The 18,285-nt window shown below is 45.2% G+C and overlaps 1 protein-coding gene across 9 annotated transcripts in view; it reads right to left on the minus strand.

The window, feature by feature from the left end:
- Nucleotides 1-11,713: 11,713 nt before the first annotated feature.
- Nucleotides 11,714-18,285, minus strand: part of Emsy (EMSY transcriptional repressor, BRCA2 interacting) — a 71,738-nt gene continuing 65,166 nt past the window's right edge. For 6 of the 9 annotated variants that reach the window (XM_038313832.1, XM_038313831.1, XM_038313835.1 and 3 more), the window contains 3 exons: nucleotides 17,226-17,786; nucleotides 15,936-16,415; nucleotides 11,714-13,575 (listed from right to left, as the gene is read on the minus strand). In XM_038313832.1, coding sequence (XP_038169760.1) covers nucleotides 13,381-13,575; nucleotides 15,936-16,415; nucleotides 17,226-17,786 — 1,236 coding nt within the window. In that variant the 3' untranslated portion in view covers nucleotides 11,714-13,380. Of the gene's footprint in view, nucleotides 13,576-15,935; nucleotides 16,592-17,225; nucleotides 17,787-18,285 lie in introns of those variants that run through there. The other 3 variants (XM_038313837.1, XM_038313836.1, XM_038313838.1) reach the window with 2 other exon arrangements.

Here is an 18,285-nt window from a genome sequence, read left to right on the forward strand (position 1 = left end):
ATCAGGACCAAGCAACAAAGGCCCAGGGGGCTATTCTGAGGCATGTTTATAAGTCAGGATAATCAGGAAAGGAGACAGAGGGAAGAGAGTAGGGGCGGTGACAGGGAAGGGAGACCATGCTGAATAGAAAAGGGATCCCTTGGTGCTGGAGGGATGACTCAGTGGTTACAAGGGTTCTTGCAGAAGATCTAGGTTCAGTTTCCAGCATCCAAATGGCAACTCACAAATTTCCATAGCTCCAGTTTCTGGTGATTTGATGCCCTCTTCTGGTCCGGGTGGATACTGTATGCACGCGGTGCACAGACAACATACACAGGAAAAGCACTTACAGACATGAAAGCAGTACATCTTTGTTCAGAGAAAAGGCAGAGTTTCAGGAGGAAAATCCTAGAGCAGGCTGGGGGGATGCGGTGGCGGAGACTGTGACCTTAACAGGATACTCTCCCCCCCCCCCCCCCAGGGACAAATGCTACGATCGATGTGAGTTCAGCGGTAGGCAGGCCAGAGAAATGGCAGGATGGTGGGAGAAAGTGGCTAACTTAAGTTTCCCCAGCTCCAGACAAGCTTAGCAAGAACCCCTGGGAAAGCCTGGTTGAGAGGAGGGGGTTGCAGCGGAGAGAAGGCAGCCAACAAAGGAAACATTCCCAAGAGTTACTGATGTGTAGGAGAACTCGGCGTGACCCCAGCATGAGTCCCAGGGGGACTCTGATCAGCTTCCAATAGCTCTCAGCTGAATGAGGAGCATGCCTGTCTCCCAGCCCTTGTAATCCCTGCACTAAGGAGATGAAGACTGGTAGATCCCAGGGCTCACTGGCCAGCTGGTCAGGTCTACTTGGGAGGCCCCAATTCCCACTTGTAAACCCTACCTCAAAAACCAAAGGGAGATAAGTCAGTCAAATGTCTGCCTCTTAAGTATAAGGACCTGTGTTCAATCCCCAGAACCCACATAAACATGCTGCCTGTGGTGGCGTACCCAGAAACCCCAGCATTGGGGAAAAGGCAGGATCTCTGGGGTTCACTGGCCAGTTCTCAGTCCAGCCTAACGTAGAGTTCCCAAGTCAACGAAAGACCCTGCCTCAAAGGAAGTGGATGAGGATGACACTCAAGGCTGTACCCCCCCACATAAGCATGCATGTGTGACCCACAGAAATACACATAAATAAAACATCAATACCAGCTTATGAGGAACGTCTGAGGCCTCCACGCCCGGGAACACGTGTGTACATATCACTGCTTTTGACTTCAAATGCAGTGACACTCGTCACCTCACACCTCCGGGCCGGAAAGGACCGTGCCCTCTCAGACTGCGAGCCAAGACCCCCCTTCTTTTCTCAGTTCCTTTCGTCACAACGAGAAAACTAAGACACCAGGTGACTCAAAGGCACAGGGAGAGCTAGCCATGGCAACCCATGTCTGCAATCCTAGCACTCGTAGGCTGAAGCCGGAGGAATGTCTCCAGTTTGAGGCAAGCCTGGGTTAAATAGTGAGATTGAAGCTAGCCTGAGCTACACACTGGAAAAAGCACACTGAAGCAAGGGTTAGGGCCAGCCTCTCCCGCACTTCTATGGCAAGCCAGCGGCCTCTGCTTTAGGTCTGCACTCTAGACCAGATCTTCTCTGGGGACTCTGGGCCCTAGGTGACAGCACTGAACTCCCACTTCCTTCTATCCCTTCTCCCACCAGGCTGTGTTCTCAAGGCTGAGCTGGGAAGTTACTAGGCTCAGCATAACAGTTTGAAGAAATACAGACGGACTCATGGTCAAGGGATCACGAGAGTGTGCTTCTGGAAGCTCTGGACCATGGTTAGAATGAACAATAACATCAACAATGTCCTGCTGCTTCGTTTATTTGTGCTGTACTCACAGGAAAAGTCGTCAACCCCCAAATGACTCATTCCCTGGGGTTCTGAATGTGATCCTAAAACCACCACCCATGTTCTTCCTGCCCTTTGAAGCGGCAGAACAAATGACAGCAGAGATGGGCACTGTCCCCCGCGTCCAGAATGGATGCTGCATAAACATCATCTCAACAATAACATCTCACAACAATAACATCCTCATCTAAAAACAACCAAAACAAGCTTGTTATTTCTGCCGTTTGCCCGTGCCCTTCAGTGAGGAAGCACTGTGCACCTGTGTGCAGAGACCAAAAACCAAGATGGTTTGTGGGGTTTTGTACAGTCAGTCAGTGAACTTGCTAGGGCTTCCTTTATGCAGGCCCTGCTCTAAGGGCAGGAAAGTGAACTGGATTCTCACAGTGAAAGTTGTGGTACCCGGTGAAAACATCCAGGGAGGAGGTGGGGATGAGGAGATGAAGGGGTAGAATAGGAAGTGTCCTGGGAGGTGACTCGAGATAAAAGATTAAAAAGGGTTTCATAGACAATGAGGGGTCAAGGGCAGGGACATGGCTTAGTCTGTCAGTGCTTGCCAGGTAAGCATGGGAATCTGTTGGCTCTCCAGCACCCATCTGAAAACCCCAAGTGTGGTGGCATGAATTTGTAATTCCAGAGCTGGGGTGCAGACAGAGGGTCCTTGGAGTTCACTGTCCGGCCAGCCTAGCCTAGTCAGAGAACCCCAGTCAGCTCCCAATGAGAGATCCTGCCTCAAAGAAAAAGGTGGATGTAGTGAATGAGGAAGAAGCAAGTAAGGGAAAGGGCTTGTCAGAATCTTCTAGCAAGACAGGCCAGCTCCCTGGCACCCACATCTACGCCCAGTTCCACATTCTGCTTTTCTGCTTTGGATGCTCTGACTGGAGCACATCCTACACCTCTACCCACAGAGATGGGACGCTGCGGTCAGGGGAGAGCAAACAGGAACCAATGCATCTATTCGGCCATGTGCTAACCTTGGGCAGCTTCCTCTCTGGGAGCTCTCTCCTGTCATCCGAGGCCAGTGTATCGCCAGTCTCTCCCACATCAGAAAGCCTCCCTGGAGGAATCTCACCAGGAACAATTTCTTACACCGAAACTAAGTGAGCAAAATCAGAGAACCGGGTGGGATGCACAGCTCTTGTTCCCAAAAGGCAGAGGCAAGAGAATCACAACTAGGCTGAACAGGAGTGAGGTCTCACCTTGAAATAAACAAGCTAGCACCCCAGAAGCAGCTATGTATGGTGTGACGCATGCCTCCAAGCCCAGTCCTTGAGACGCTGTGGTGGGAGGATTATGGGTCTAAGACTAGCCTGGACCACATAGTGTCAATCAATCAATTTGTTTTCTAAAACGTCTTGATTCCATTCTTACAGAAATGACGTATTTTGTAGGTTTACAGTAACTCATGGGATTTTCTTGTGTTCTCCAATTCTCTCCATTCTCCTAGTTTCTGCCCCCAATTTCATTAGAACTGATTTTCCCAAGCTCACCAATGCCTTCCTTGGGGTGGGCGTGGGGCACCTCAAGGATCATTGTACTCGATGCCATTATAGAAATTCCTTCTCTGGGGCTGGTGAGATAGATGGCTTGGCCACTGGTCAAAGATCACTAAGCTTGATGGCCTGTCTGACACCCGGAACCCACATAGAGGGAAAAAAAAGAGCCAACTCCTGAAAGCTGCTCTCTGGCTTTCTTCATCTCTGCTTCTTCATCTGTGTCTAGGACACCAGGGTCCAGTTTCTCCCCCCACCCTTCTGGCCACCCCTTCCACCTCTTTCTGGTTCCGACTCACCCGGGGCCACATGTGCCGTACTGCCCTAGGCTGACTCACTCACCCGCCGGCTTTCTCCATCTGATGTCTAGTAAGCACCCTGAACTTTAATGGGTGACAGACTCAGTCCTGCTCTCGCTCCCTCATATGAGAACTTGCCCGTCTTTCCCACTTCAATGGCCATTCGACTCTTCCAAGGTGCCCCAGTTCAAATACCTTGGTGTTGAGTGACACCAATAAAATGTTCTATGCTCCCATCCCCCAACAGAAGCATCGGAAACCAAGCAGAAACTGTGAGAAGCAGCCTTGTCAGAGTTCTGGAAAACAGAGTTACAGCAATAGTCGAATACTCAGTAAAGACAAAAGTGACTTCACAATTTCAGGGTACTTACCAGGAACTGGGGGAGGCAGGGAAGGGACGCCACTGTGCAAACGAGACAGATTCAGCCAGGTTGATGGAAAACATCCAGCGATGGGCAGTGGTGACAGCTCAACACTGTAAAGGCACTAAATGCCACCGAGTGATACTCTTAAGACAGTTAGAGTGGTAATTCCAGCTTATGTCTATTTTGCCACAAGGGAGGGGATACTGATGGCACTTTGTGACACTGCCCATCTCCTGTCCCCACTGTGGGACCCTGGTCCCCAGCTCTAGAAGCAGCAGGATAGAGATGCCAGGCACACTCACCTTTAGTTGACAGTGTCCTACAACACCGAGGACAGCCCACAGGTGCCGAGGGGAAGAGCTGCTTGAGTGTAACAAGGTAGATCACCCTGAGCCCGGGAGCAAAAGGCGGGGAGGGAGGCAGACATTCAAAAAGCACTCCTTGAAGAGGGAATTTGAAAACGCTCATCCCAGAAGACCTGAAACTGTCACCTCTAGAAGGTCCCTAGGATCTGTGGAAGCCTGAGTAAGGCTGAGCCAGATGAGAGACACAATCTGTAAAGATTTTTGTCTGTTTAGCTCCTGGGATCCAAGAAAATCTGCCAAATATTAGCTGAACACCAGCTAGGAACAAAGATTACATTAACCACCCATGAGGATGAAAACAATCCATGGGAAGTATAGGAAAAAGCACTACCCAAATGGATTGCTAAAGCTTTCAATAGCTAGCCCGAAAACCTAGTCTGAGTCTGCATGCCTTTCAGCCCAGCAGAGGCAGGCAGATCTCTGTGAGTTTGGGCCAACCTGGTCTACACAATGAGTGCTAGACCAGCTAGGACTATATAGAGAGACCCTGTCTCCAAACAGACACCACCACCCAGAGAAACCCGGGAAGGCTTAAAAGTCATTAATTTACATGATCTAAAAGACAAAAGTATAAAGATGATTATAAAGCTATATTATTGGGGACATAAAAATATACGTTGTGACATCATAAGGAGGAGCTATTAGAAAAACACAGGTTTGGAAGGTAAGTTCGTATCACCTCAAACTGAATTGCTACATATTTAGAACATTCAATATAATTCCCACAGTAACCACAAAGGAAATATTTAAATATCCTAGAAAAGTTTATTAGTGGGTAAAGGTACTTCCCTCTAGGCCTTACACCGTGAGTTTAGTCCACGGCTTCCATGCACATGGTGAAGGGGGAAGAGTCTTTGTAAGTTGTCCTCTGACCTCCATGGGTACACCTTGGCACAGGCACCTCCCTCCCCCAACAAATAAATGTGATTTTAAAAGCTTAACAAAAATCCTTAAGATGTACACCAAAAAAAAAAAATGAGTGAGGAACGAGGACAGTTCCCAGGAAACAAGCAAATGAAGACGCCAGTAAAAGAGGAAGCCAGGAAGCAAAAGAGGACATATGACAACTGAAAACCAAACCGAATGGTAGAAGCCATTCCTCGCTGGTAATCCATTAGGCACAGAGTTAAACATCTCCGGTCCCAAAGAAGAGCTGGGGCCCAAATGTAGCTTAGGGGTGGAGCGCTTGTTCAGCATGCCCAAGGAGCCTGGGTTTGATGCTCGTCGGGGAGGGGAGACAGGAACTTCAGAACAGATTTTGAAACCACGATCTAATATACACTCGACATACGGTTCATCTGCGACCCAGCAGACTGTAAGGAAAAACAGAAAATAGTACATCTAACCAGAAGAGAATCGGCATGGCTACAACACAGTATGAAACAGACGGACCAACGTTTCAGGAGACAAAGGACAATGTGTAAATTATAAATGTATAAATGAGCAAAAAGATGTAACGATTATTAGAGGATATGTGGTAAGCAACATTGTATGGTACTATGAGTCAATTATTTATAGAATCAAAAGAAGATATTCCACAATAATGGAGAGTTGTGGAGATATCAATAAACACTTTCAATAAGAAACAAAGAGCTGGGCATGGTAGCACATGTCTTTAATCCCAGAACCTGGGAAGCAGACCCAGGCAGATTTCTACGAGTTAGAGACCAACCTGGTCTACACAGTGAGTTCCAGGACAGCCACTCCAAAGAAAAACTGAAGACTAGATGCTATCACTGGTGAAGTCTATCAACTACTTAAAGAATCAACATTAATCCTTCTCAAAAATCCTGTTCCAAAAAAACTACCTTCCTAACTCATTTTGATGAAGCTCAATTACCCTATAAAAGTTAAATAAAGACATCAAAGAAGTTATAGACCAGCAGCTTTTAGGAATAGAGATGCAAAATTCTTCAAGAAAACATTCACAAATTCAGTTCAACGTAGTGAAAGTATCAACACTATAACCAACTGGGATTTAACCAGGAACCAAGGATGGCGCCACATAAAAAAATCAGCATACTACACAACAGAGCAAAGCAGAGAAAAATCTAATCATCACCTCCATTGATAAAAAAGCAAACACCACCCTTTCAAGATGCAAACACTCAGAAACAAGGACCCAGTTATCTTGAGCTTCCCTTTCTCCTCATTCATTCTCCTTACTAGTGTTTACACACCTCGTGACTCTCAGACTCCTCCACCTGGCGAGCTCTCACCTCATCCTGGTTTTCTCAAGTCACTTTCTCAAAGAAGTTCTCTTTGTTTAAACTTCCATTCACACACCTTGGGACTTCTCCCTTCCTATATTGGCTTTATTATCACCCAAATGCTATGTAATGTTAAATCTATACTCCCTGCCTGTTGAGAATGTAAGTTTAGTTTAGTTGGTTTTTTGGTTTGTTTGTTTGTTTGTTTGTTTTGGAACACTGTATCCCTAATGCTTAAAACCTGAGACAGACACCGGGCTCTACACTAAGGTGCTATGCAATTTTAAACTGTATATTTAAATGATATTCTTCTGTAAATTAACTGGATTTCATTAACTACACATACTTGGGAGGTGAAGCTGTAGCTACAGTATCGAAATGTCCCTGCCCTGAGAAGGGCTGTGAGCTGAGCACAAATCCTGGTGAGCATCAAGCAGAGAAGCCTGTGGTCCTCAGAAGACAGGGTGGTAGTGTTTCTGAGTTGATGCGTGTTATGAATATTACTAAGGATCTTTCTAATACCAATAATGGAGCACAGACACAAGACAAAAAGAAATGAGGAAGGGGACTCAGCTGAATTCTGAGGCATGAGTGAGACGTCAAGCGCAGAGCACAGAAGCAGCAAAATGGGGTACGAATTCTAGAACATAGGTTGGGGCTTTGGCTAAGAGCCAAAGGCAAGAGTGACGCTGAGAAATGCTTTGTTCTTATGCGCCAACACAAAAAAATATTGTGGCCAAATTAGTTCACTTGGCCAGCTCTGGTAGCGTAGGAGTCCCGTGACTTCCCATTGCCACACACGCACGCACACACACGCACACCCCTTTGCTGTAACACAATCCCACCTCTACTTCCTGCTCCTACAGTACCGCCTAGGAGTGTGGTTGGCCCTGGACAGCTTTCCTCCTCCTCTTTGCTTAGATCCTCGTTTTTCCTTTAGACCACTGCTCACATTTCTCTGAGAGGCACTATGTAGCAGCCCCATTGACGCCTTCCTAAGCACTCAGTATTTCTCCATCATTCTTACCACTTCCTGTCTAAGTCGTAGTCCTCTGATCCACACACATCCCGACTAGCTTCAAACTCCCCCAGTACGGGACACCCCCACCCTCAACTGAAGTCTCCAAGCTCAACCGCTGTATATGTACTCCAAGGATGCATGAAGAGAAAGAAAAGGAAGGCCCCACAAAGAACCGTGGTGGTTGGGTGTGGACTTGCATGGGGAGCAAAGTCTTCTTGAAGAAGTCAGGTGCTGCAGGGCAAGAACTCAAACCTCTGCTGTCTTCAGCCTTCTGGAGCTTAAGTTCAGGCAGCACACTGGGGTTCAAGGCCAGGCTTGCCCGCCTTACAGAACGCTGGACTTGTAAGCACAGAAGACAGAAAGCCTTCTCACGAGTCCAAATCTGTGCCTGTGTCTTTTCTTTGTCTAGTATACAGGTCAACTCAGAAGCGGTCAAACCCGCAACGCAGAGACCCCAACTTCTCGCTAGCCTTTCTGGGAAAAGTCTTCCATATACTTCCTCTTAAAGATTTGTGAAACATTAAAACAGAAACAAAGAAATAAAAAAATTAAAAAATAAAAATTGAATCAAGGACCTCTGTGAGAAGGCTCATAAATGTTACACAGCCAAGTTCCTCTGCTCTTCCAGAGGCCAGTCCTCTTGGATGGCATAAACATGCCCTTCTGGAGAAAGCAATAAGGCAAGGCTCAGTGCAATTTTATTTGCATTTAACCTGTGAACGCTCTCTAGCTTCTCCATCCCTTGTTATCTGTGTATGTGTATAAAACGGAACGGTGTGACTATTCAAAACACACCCACTATCTAACTCCTTGCCTGGCAGTTTTACATTACTGTTTGCCCGGCCTCTAGAGCCCCTGGATTAGATGTCACGCCACTGGGGGAGGGGGGGGGCGGGGGGAGAGTCCACATGGGCGAGAACCAAGGGAGCCAGGGGCTCACATCCAGGTGCCACCCTCTGCCCAAGCAGCCTACAGTGAGAACCTTAGGGAGCAACGCTGCATCACAGAGGAAGAACTAGAGCTGACTCCAGACATTTTAATGGGGAAGAATTACTTTTCTCCTAACAGCAGTAAAGCTTCTTATACTTCACAAATTCTCAACTGAAGTAATAATACCGCCGAAAAGAAGCAAAGGGATATTTCTCCAAAGTAAACCAGTGACCAAGACACGCAGGAAGAACGTTCATCACTGGCTGTCAGGGAAATGAATGTGGTAACCCTGTACACACTGGGATGGCTACATTAAAGGTGCCAACAGCCAGTGTGGGCAAGAAACCCTCATGCACAGGGAGGCTGAAAGCAAAATACCTGTCTCTGTGGCCAATCTTGACAGTTCCTTAAAAGGTCAGAGGTCAGGGGAATCGAAACGTAAGCATGATTTGTGCACAAGCATTGCAGCAGCACACAGTAGTCAAGAAGCAAAACAACATGTGTGCCCATCAGCCGCATGACACATCCACATACTGGAACGGTTATGATGAAAGAAGCATGGATACATGCTCTAACATGGAAAAGTCTTGAGCTATGGCACCAAGTGAAAAGCCATCACAAAAGACCATTTCTTGTATTCTAGTCGTGAGGTGTCCAAAACAGGAAGTACACAGGGACAGAAAGACGAGGGCTAGAGAGGTGGCTGTGGTGACACTGTTTGGGGTACTTTCTTTGGTTAAATGACAAAAGTGCTCTAAAACTGATTTTGGTATTGGGTGTCCTATCTGTGAAAAAAAAAAAAATCCTAGAAACCACGGAGCCACACGTTACAAGTGTAAGCACATGGCATGAATACTCAATAAAACTGCATCTCTTCGAGTTCAAGGCCAGCACAGTCTGTGTAGCCAGTTCCAGGTCAGCCAGAGCTACATAGTAACACCTGTCTCAAAAACAATAAATAAAAATGAAAAACATAAGGAGTCTTCTAGATTCCCCACAAGTTACACTTGTAACAGTAGGTACTTTTTAAAGTTTACTTTAAACAAATTTTTTTTTGAGATACTACGTATTCTACGGCAGAGAATGACACTTTCCTGCCTATACCTCCCAACTACTGGAATTATAGGCATCCAACACTATGCCTAGTTTTTCTGTGGTGCTAATGACTGAACTCAGGGCTCTGTGCATTCTAGGCAAGCCCTCTACCAACTTGAGTTGGAGATGAATTTCATCACCTCTAAGTAGCCTTCAGAGACAGCTTACAATCACTTTTAATTTATGGACTTAAACATGAGACAAAAATAATGCTATCAGTTTCAGCAAAGCATGTCTGGAGAGGGATCCATCCATGTTATCATCACCATCCATGTCGTCATGGATGTTATCCATGTTATCATCATCCATGTTATCATCATCCATGTTATCATCATGGATGTTATCCATGTTATCATCATCATCCATGTCGTCAAGGATGTTATCCATGTTATCATCATCATCCATGTCGTCAAGGATGTTATCCATGTTATCATCATCCATGTTATCATGGATGTTATCCATGTTATCATCACCATCCATGTCGTCATGGATGTTTTCCATGTTATCATCATCATCCATGTCATCAAGGATGTTATCCATGTTATCATCATCCATGTTATCATGGATGTTATCCATGTTATCATCACCATCCATGTCGTCATGGATGTTATCCATGTTATCATCATCATCCATGTCATCAAGGATGTTATCCATGTTATCATCATCCATGTTATCATCATGGATGTTATCCATGTTATCATCACCATCCATGTCGTCAAGGATGTTATCCATGTTATCATCATCCATGTTATCATGGATGTTATCCATGTTATCATCACCATCTATGTCGTCATGGATGTTATCCATGTTATCATCATCATCCATGTCGTCATGGATGTTATCCATGTTATCATCATCCATGTTATCATCATGGATGTTATCCATGTTATCATCACCATCCATGTCGTCATGGATGTTATCCATGTTATCATCATCATCCATGTCATCAAGGATGTTATCCATGTTATCATCAACATACCACTGAAGAAACCTCTAGAGGGCCTGGGTTCACTTCCCAGAACTCACATAGTGGCTTACAAGTCTCTGTAACTCCAGTCCCAGGGGATCCATGGGCACTGCATGTGCACGGTGCACCAGATACATATAGATAAAACATTCACATATGTAAAATAAAGAGATGTGCATGGGGGGACCTGGGATATGGTCAAAGAACATTATATACTTATATGAAAATGTCCCTAAGAAAGCTAGTGCTGGGGCTGAGGAGAAAGGTCAGTACAATGCTTGCCACACAGACATGAAAACCAGCACTCACTCCAAGAGCCAGGCCATAACTGTGTTTATAACCCCAGCACCGGGGAAGCGGAGACAGGCAGCTCTTGGGCCTGTAGACAGCCAGTCTAGACTAGCCAGCGAGCTCCAGATCCCTGTTTCAGAAAATAAGGTGGGGGCCACTAAGATGTCTCAGTGGGTAAAGCCACCTGCTGCAGTCCTGGCTACCTGAGTCAGATTCCCAGGACCTAGATGGTAGAAAAGCCGACTCCCAGAAGCTGCCCTCCAGCCACATGTAACATATGTAGACATACACATATACATATAAATAAAATACATAAAATGTAAAAAACAAGAACCAGGAAAATGGCTTCTGAGCAACAACCTCAAGGTTGATCTCTGCCCTCCACATACATAGACAAAACCACAATTACACAAACCGAATATGTGCCAACAAAAAAAGAGAGAGAGAGAAAGAACCCCAGAATCATTCCTGCCTCCCCTCCCCTTCCTTCGCAAGCAGGAAGCCCTGTTTGTAAGCTCCAGATGGGTAGGACTTTCCATTTGCTCACTGCAATATCCTTGGTGGTTAGAGCCAGATCATAAATTCAATCTCTAATTGGAATTAAAACTATTAAAAGAAAAATAATTAATTCATATGTGTGTGTGTGTGTACACACATGACTTTTTAAATGTAAATTAATTAAACTTATTTGGCATTTCAGTTGCTGGAACACAGTAAGGCTAAATTCTCAGAGGGACACTGGTATGCTGTGCTCAAAGACGATATGAAAGATAACTTGTTCAAATTTGTTCTTCTTTCCTGATCCATGTGAATTCAAAAGGCATTTTATTTTATAAAAACTTACACCTGTAAGCAATGGATTGACCATAACAGAGGGTTGAACCTGGAATACACGGATGCTCTTGGGAGCCCACAAGCTCCAAAAATTGTATGCAAAATCTAACATGTGTACTGGCATGTGCATATTTTTGGTGACTGAGTTCAGAGTTTAGTCATATTCTTAAAGATGCCTATGACCCAAGAGAGGTTAGATTCTGCCTTAGCTAGAAACAGCCACAGAGTGGCTGAGACAAATCTGTACAATAATATGCTACCCAACAGCTCCATCTATGGGCAGACAGCCGTCACCGGGCAGAAGAGCAAGAGTGTCCTGAGGGCATCGCTCTAGTGAGTTATTCACCGCGGCATCACAGCCTCTTCTTCCCAGGTGTAGACGCGAAGATGAGGAGGCAGTTGATAACTTCTACTTACAGTACTTCAGCACAAAAAAAAAACTGGGCAGTCACGCTGATAAATGTATATACAGTTCAACATTTGTCAGTCTTAAAATGCTTATTTATAGTGAAATTCATATAAAACCGTTAAAAACTTTTCTATTTACACTTTTTAAAAATGAAAAGTATAGTTTCTTTTGCCACAGCTTGTCAAAATTCTTTCCCTCCCATCCCTCACCCTTCACTCAACTTGTGATAGACAGCAATCACAAGACCAAAAAACGGCACGTAAACAAACTGCTCCCTAGAAAAGTAAAAACTTAAAAACATTACATTTAGAACTGCGAGTGAACTTTTCCATACACTTTCAAAGGGGCTTAAACAAAAGTAGTAAAAGTTGTTCTCAAAGTCTCAGTCCAACATGGGTGTGCAACTTCAGTGTCACGAGAGCATAAGTGAACAGAGCTCATTCTCCTCAACACAGCTCAACATTTCCTTTGGGCTAGAAATGTCTTTCCTTTGCTTTGCGACCAAACCTTCTCTAATGCATCTTCTTAAAGGGGGGAAGGGAGGTAGGAAAGCCAGGTGATCTGGCTTCCTAGGACATGTAGGAGAAGGGATTCAGCCTGCTTGGAAACATTTACATTAAATAAATAGGCAAGTGTGGAATACCACAATAAATTAGTATACAACCAAGGAGCATATACAAGCTACCCCAAACACTTCCCGGTCAGCGGTCTGATGTTCACCCTCTGGCAAGGACTCTTTAATGCCAGAACTTCTTCCCTAGGTCTCCATAAACTAACCATGAACTGACCAAATGTAAAATGTTAACCAAATCAATACCTCCAGGGATATGCAAAAACAAATACGATTTTGAAAGAATGTTCAGATACATCATTTCAAAAATACAAACGCTCCACATTCTCCTTCTTTTCCTTTTCACATCCTCTGGTGGCGTCTGCCCGGGGGAGGTGGCTGGGACCCAACACAGTAAAGTCTCTTCCCACTTCCAGCTCCAGCAGGACGCCAGCTCTCCATGGTGCACCTTTTCCTTTGCTTTTTTCCTTTTTCTCTCTCTATTTTTTAAAAAGTACATTCCTCTGTGAGTTTTATCTTGTTAAAATGCTGCTCCTGCAGCAACATCTCATTGGAACGCTGTGTTTCTAAGTCCACAGCCTAAATGAGCAAAGTGCTTTTCTAAGTTTCCCTGGACACTTGGTAGCCACGCAGGCGCTAAAGTGCACTGGGTGTCTGGAGACTAGGAGCGCTCGGCAGAGTTCCGAGAGGGGCTGCGCTCAGCCCCGTCCTCCGTGCTGCTGTCCACGTCCTGCTCCATGGCTGTCTCGTCCTCATCCAGCTGCTGGCTGGTGAAGTTGTTCAGCTCGAGAAGCCCACTGGGCTCTACGACCACGTTGGAGCTGGCGTGACAAGGAATAGCATACTGGGGAATGGCCTGGAAGAGAAGATGCGGGAGAGTATGCTTACAGTGGAGAGAGGTAGCAGAGCACGCACCCCCTCCCCGCCCCGAAATAGGCATAGAAAACAGAAAGCTGGCATGGACCAGACAACTTCCACATCGAGCACTGTGCTAGATCTCACACAGGGCATTCTACTGCGTTCCGTGACAATGTTGTATGAATGAGATTATCATTTTCATGTTACAGGTGAGCAACCGTGAAGTGAAAGATGTCCTCAAGGTCACACAGCTGTCAAGGTTAGTGCTGGATTCAACCTCAAATCCCATACAACTCAAAGTGGCCTTTGTACGCCTTTACTGGGGCCTCTTCTAACAAGGAAGGCTATGGCTCCTGCACACTTAAAAGCTGGGCCTTTTGCTTTGTTGCTTCCATCTTATCTGAATTTTATTAGTTTTGTTTTCGTTTTTTCAAACAGGATCTCACTATGAAATCCTGGCTGGCTTAAAACTCACAGAGATCCACCTGCCTCTACCTCTCAAGTTATGGGAATAACAGCATGCACCATCACACCCAGCCTGAATGATACAATATTTTGTTCCTCATCCTCAAGATGAATGACTTGTTGCTGACACACAGTTTTAAGACTCTTTGGTGGTTCGAAGAGGAAACCAAAATGTTTAGTCATCGCACAACACTTTTATTGCAATTAAGTAATAGAGGTATGCCAAAAATCTGCCATTTAAACAACAACAACAACAACAACAAAAATTACTAGGTTAACACTGGCTGGAGCCCCTTGGTAAGCACTTACTGGTGACTTACGGTACTACCAGAATCTTTTATCTTCAAAATGGGGGGGGGGGGGTCTCAAGTATCCCAAACTGGCCTTGAACAGACTATGTAGTTGAGATGACCTGAAGCTTCCGATCCTCCTGCCTCTACTCTCCAAGTGTGGGGATTATAAGCATGCACTACCATGCCTGGAATATCAGCTATATCACACCTCTGCTCTTAATCCTGGACATGAATGAATTGCATTTTCATTCCTGCTAATACAATGCAGAAAAACATTTCAACTAAGCCACCCCAAATGAGTATGGCCATCTAAGCCCCCAGATGTCACAATCCATTTTAGTAAAATCAGTAAGAGTTACCATCTGTTGGACACACACTGAGGCAGCCACTGTGCTAGGTGCCCCTTACACACTCTACAAAGGAGGCATCACTACTCCCACGCCCGGCGAGGAGAGCGGTGTCAGCAGTGCGGGCCACAGCCACCAAACAGCCCACCTCTTCAGGGAAAAGACCAGCAACCACAACAAAGCCTTTTATTAAGAAATATGTAATTCACTAAATTATTTTTTATAGATGTGAAAAATAATTGAATAATTTAACAGCTACTTTTGACACATCTTAATTATCATCCTTCGTCTCATTTGATTTAATTATGGTCAATTTGCATCCTCCCAAAGCTTAACAGCATCGCAAATGGAAAGTTTATTTATGAACTTTGAAGCACACAACATTGGCTCTATGCCAACTCTAGATTACCCACAGGTCTGTAAGTGGGAACTCCCGGTGAACTAAAATGGGATGCTCTTATACTTTGCAAACTATGTACCGGTTTGGAACAAATAAAAACTGCCAATATCAAGGGAAAAAAAGTCTTAAAATCTTGCATTAAGAGACTGAAATAAAACACAACCCCTAAGGGCTAGTCTGACTCAGTCTGAGTCATCAACCTTAACCTATAACACAGAATGACAGACGGCTTTTAGGACAGACGATAAAGGAGGAGAAGGAGGCTGCCGAGGAACTGCCCACGGTGGTGACAGCACCTCAACAAGGTGATCAAACAACACTGACACAAGAAGCAAAGTCTATGGTTATGCCGAGGTAGACACACACACACACACACACACGGGAAGCGTGTTCCTGCAGACATTCCAGCAGGCTGAAGTTGACTATTCTGGGAACCACAAATTCAGATGAGGAACAAGAAATGTTTACAAAGTGTCCCTGAAATCCAGCTGAACAGAAGTGCAAACACTTATATTCCAGTTTGTCAGACCACACAGCCCAAAATGTGAGCCTCGGAAAGCAATGACCTTGTGAGTGACATGAAATCAGGGTGACACAAAGACACAGTCCCTAAGTCACACAGTATGCTGTGTGATCATATCTACCAAGTTTCTGTGATTGCTTTCAAAACAAACAACAATAAAAAAACTAAATATAAATTAGTATATTGTAATAGTCTCTAAACCAACTCAAAGAAAACCTATCTCTGCTTTTTGTTACCACCTTGGAGTGGTTAGTCTGGTGACACCCCAAAATGTATCAAACCCACAACCTCCCATCTGCCCAAGGCGTCTATTTTCCTTCCGGGTCTTACCTGGATGATAATTTCTGTTGGACTCTCTTCAGCTTTCTTTTGGCCTACATTCTGAATGCGCATGAACTGGCCTGCCGCAGGCACTCCTGCTGCTTCCAGCCTTCTGGTCGTTAGGGGAGGGCCAACAGCAGAGGGACTTGAGCAGGACTCTCTACATTTCGCCACCCCTGCCACCACCACGTGCGTGGAGGGCAGAGCTCCTGCCTCACCAGCGAGCACACTGGTGGCTAGAGCCTTCTTTGGGGGATCCACTACCATATGTTCTACATTTGTATCAATCTGAGCTTCCATCAAAGACATTTGCAAAATGTCTGACACTGCTGTCTTCTCAGAGGCCTGAATGGGAGATATGCTTGTAACTGGTGACGTCAGCTTAGGAACAGAACTGCCACCAGATATCTTTGTAACTGTGGGAGGCTGGCGCCCCTCAAATGTTATCTTTGTAACAGAGGATCCTTGGGTTATAATTGGCTGCTCCACCTGAAAACAAATTGGGGTTGTGTGTATTATAGCTACATCTCTTTGAGGAAAAACTAATCAAACACTCCAGAAAATATGGTAAAAGAAACATTTGTGCAGTATACTAGAAGACATTTTGAAGCTCCATGTTTTAGTAAGAGGGCTGGATGGGAAGGATCTGTTTTCTTTTAAGGAACCTAGGGAAAGAGGAGGGGTTGAAAGAACCTTTGTTCAGCCAGCCAAGCTTTAAGGCAGTAAAGGAAAAAAAAAATCACAGCAGCCTAGTTTTTCTGAGATTTACATCCCAAGATACCTTCGACCCGCTCAAGTTATTTCACATATCTTTTAAAATTAGAAGTGAATTGGATTTTTCAATCTTTTCCTTCAAAGTACAACTGTACAAACATATTCTATATATGTATTTTCAATATATATATATACATATATATGTACACACACATATCAGTCCAGAATTATCAATTAGTTGTTAATGAAATTTTTCTTTTAATTATCCACATATTTCTTCTGATAAATCTAGAGGGTAAATTCATCAACTAGATGAAAGGAAGACAGATGGTCAATTTCGTTCCTTAAAAGCCTGCGGTTTACTTAGCTGACGTGATTCTTTAGAAACGGCCTAGGAAAGCCCAGCTCTCAGAGTGCTTTTCCCCCCAACACCAACACCAGCATAATGAGGCTTTGGGGTTCCCTTGCTTGGAGGAAGCACTGCTGGCTGTGATGACAACCTTAAAAAACAAAACAAAAAACCTCACCTATGCCCAACCCCCGCGAACAGAGAAGTAATTTTGCAAGCTATCAAAATTCTGTTACCTGGCTTGCCGGTTGTTTCTCTGATGACGTTGAGAGCGCCATTTGGCTCTGGGGAGTTTGGGGTTGCACGTAGATTTTTGGTTGGTTTGGAGCTTGCTGTAGTTTAGGGAGCTGCTGCGTGGTTTTCACAGCAAGCACCTGTACTACAGTTTGTGGGGGCTGTGCCATTAAGGTAGGAAGCTGCCTGTCTTTGGCCACCACGGGATGCTGTGTGTGCGGTGCATCTGGCTGGGGCTGCGCTTGCTCCTGCTGGAGAGGACTCGGTCTCTGATGTCTGACGGGGAGCTGGGGCGTGTGCGTGAGCTTGTGCTGGAGCGGGTCGGCCTGCAGGTGGAGGGTCTGCCTCTGCTTGGTCTGGAAGCACTGCAGAGTCTTCACTTGCAGCTGAGTCTGCTCCAGCTGGGGGCTAAGTTTCTGCTGTTTAGCTGACTGAGACTGAGTCAGGGCGGATCGGTAAAACAGACCTGTCTGAGGATCCAATGTGTCCATCTCTTCAACCTCACCCTCCTCAGTTCCAAGTTCCTCACTGTGTTTGGTAAAAGCAGTGTGACTGCTTAATGCCTAAGTACAAGAGACACAAAATAAGAATGAAATAAGAAAAAACAAACAAACAAACAAAAACCACTTACAGTGTCACATTTTTCTTGAACTGGAAAATATTAGAGATTCATTCTGATATTTTTAGAGGAGCCTAAAGAGACTACAAAGCTTCATGGGCTTTGAATCAAAACCCATATTTTGAACTCTCAAACAGTAATTACTTCAAAATCCAGTCCACTCATTATTACAGAGAAAGTCCCAGGTCAGGAGCCACACTTCAGCCTGTGCCCGAGGGACACTCACCTGTCTAAAGGCTGCAAAACCAAGGCTTGGGAAAGCCCTCTTTAGCCACATGCATGCCCTTAACCCCAAAGGTCAGCTGGACTGTCAGCAGGTCTCTCTGAGGAGAGGTTGTGTCACTAAGATCTGTGAGTCTCAGAGTCCAGGACTCACTAGGCCACAGCTTCCTAGAAGGGAGTGAGCCAGGGGACAGGACATTCCTCTTCGTGGGCAAGGAGAC

This window comes from Arvicola amphibius, chromosome 12, assembly GCF_903992535.2.
Source record: "Arvicola amphibius chromosome 12, mArvAmp1.2, whole genome shotgun sequence".
Taxonomy (NCBI): Eukaryota; Metazoa; Chordata; class Mammalia; order Rodentia; family Cricetidae; genus Arvicola; species Arvicola amphibius.